Source organism: Zalophus californianus, chromosome 6 (genome assembly GCF_009762305.2).
Source record: "Zalophus californianus isolate mZalCal1 chromosome 6, mZalCal1.pri.v2, whole genome shotgun sequence".
Taxonomy (NCBI): domain Eukaryota; kingdom Metazoa; phylum Chordata; class Mammalia; order Carnivora; family Otariidae; genus Zalophus; species Zalophus californianus.
The window spans coordinates 74858415-74860208 of NC_045600.1; the positions used below are offsets into that span (position 1 = coordinate 74858415).

General features: G+C 36.1%; 1 protein-coding gene across 1 annotated transcript; it reads left to right on the plus strand.

Moving 5' to 3' along the window:
* LOC113909228 (olfactory receptor 4K13-like) lies at positions 1-948 on the plus strand. Its single transcript, XM_027570332.1, has one exon. It carries the CDS (start codon positions 1-3, stop codon positions 946-948), a length of 948 nt encoding a protein of 315 aa, XP_027426133.1.
* Positions 949-1794: the final 846 nt, after the last annotated feature.

The window sequence follows — 1794 nt, forward strand, 5'->3', positions numbered from 1 at the left end:
ATGAATGTGGATCTCCCGAAAAACAGATCAAGTGTCTCTGAGTTCATCTTGCTGGGACTTTCCAATTCTCAAGAAATTCAAATATTCTTTTTTACAATCTTCTTTCTTGTCTATGTAGCCATCATAGTAGGAAACCTCCTCATTGTGATTTCTGTGATAGTCGATAACCATCTTCACTCTCCCATGTATTTCTTTCTGGCAAATTTATCATTTTTTGACTTATGTCTTTCTTCGGCTACAACTCCCATAGTGATTTCAGACTTCCTTAGAAAACTCAAGACCATCTCCTTGTGGGGCTGCATGGCCCAAATGTTTTTTGTACACTTCTTTGGGGGTGGAGAAATGTCTCTTCTGATAGCTATGGCCATGGATAGGTATGTTGCCATATGCAAACCCTTGCACTATAAGACCATCATGAATCGCAGGGCACTCATTGTGTTTCTACTGCTCTCGTGGGCAGTTGGGTTCATACATACCACCAGCCAGATGGTTTTCACTGCGGGTTTACCTTTCTGTGGTCCCAATGTTGTGGACAGCATTTTCTGTGACCTTCCCCTGATCATCAAGCTTGCCTGTACTGACACCTATATTCTGGAACTGTTGGTAATTGCAAACAGTGGACTCCTCTCCCTGGTCTGCTTCATTCTCTTGCTCATATCCTATATTGTCATGCTGGTCACCATCTGGCAGCACTCCTCCAGTGCATCCTCCAAGGCAGTGTCCACACTAACTGCTCACATCACTGTGGTCACTCTCTTCTTTGGTCCCACTGTCTTTATCTATGTTTTCCCATTCAACAGTTACTCTATAGATAAGTTTCTTTCTGTGTTTTACTCTATAATCACCCCCCTTCTTAATCCAATTATTTATACTCTGAGGAATAAGGAAATGAAAGCAGCCATTAAGAGATTCAGCAGCCAGCATCTTGGTTCCTGGCTCACTTCTTAAATAATGTCTATAACAAGTGATTATTTGTGGTCTCTGCTATTTGGGGTTTTTGAGTCTTCAATATTTATTGGAATAACTACAATGAAAATATTAAAAACCATTTCCCTCAAAATTCATAGAATTATTGTCAGTTTTATCAAAAATTTAATGGAAAATGTTCATAACACAGATTCAATACATTAATAAATGTGCATTCATTAATTCCTTGTATTTCCTTGTCTTCAAATTCAAGGAAACAACATTGATGAATGTTTAAAACACATAATCATAAATGTTATTATAAAAATTTTATAAAGTTTTAATGGCTCAGTATGTAAAAATAGGTAATTTTAGTATGACAACATACTATATGGTGTTTAGTATCAAATCTTTTTCCCTAAAACTGTATTTAGTAACTTAATAGGTGTTAAAATATCTGTCAATATTTGTCAACCATTATGAAGTCTTCACAGAGGAATTGTGATTTGAATGAGGGTAACATTCTCACTATATAGCCTCAATAAACTATATATTTAGTAGAAGGTAAAAATATGCCTAAAAATAAATATTCCCAACATATCTTTGAGTACTCAGTTTTCAAAGAATCAGTATCAACCGAAATATTAAAGATTAAAACCATGAACAGCTTAGTGTAGCTTGCTTTACCAGATCACATGGACACTCAATGAAAGTGAATTTCATCATTCATGAAACATTAAAAAAATATTTACTAGTTACCAATCACTGTCTAAAGCAATACAAATACACGGTTATAGATACAGACCTGTTCCCTGTTCTGGAGAGAGTAACCAAGGGGAGGGATCTATCTTAAGCATGGTGGTCTCAGAAGACCATTTTAAGGGGAGA

What these genes read in the sequence shown, in the direction of transcription:
- LOC113909228 (XM_027570332.1), top strand. Translation starts at nt 1, where the DNA reads ATGAATGTGGATCTCCCGAAAAACAGATCAAGTGTCTCTGAGTTCATC.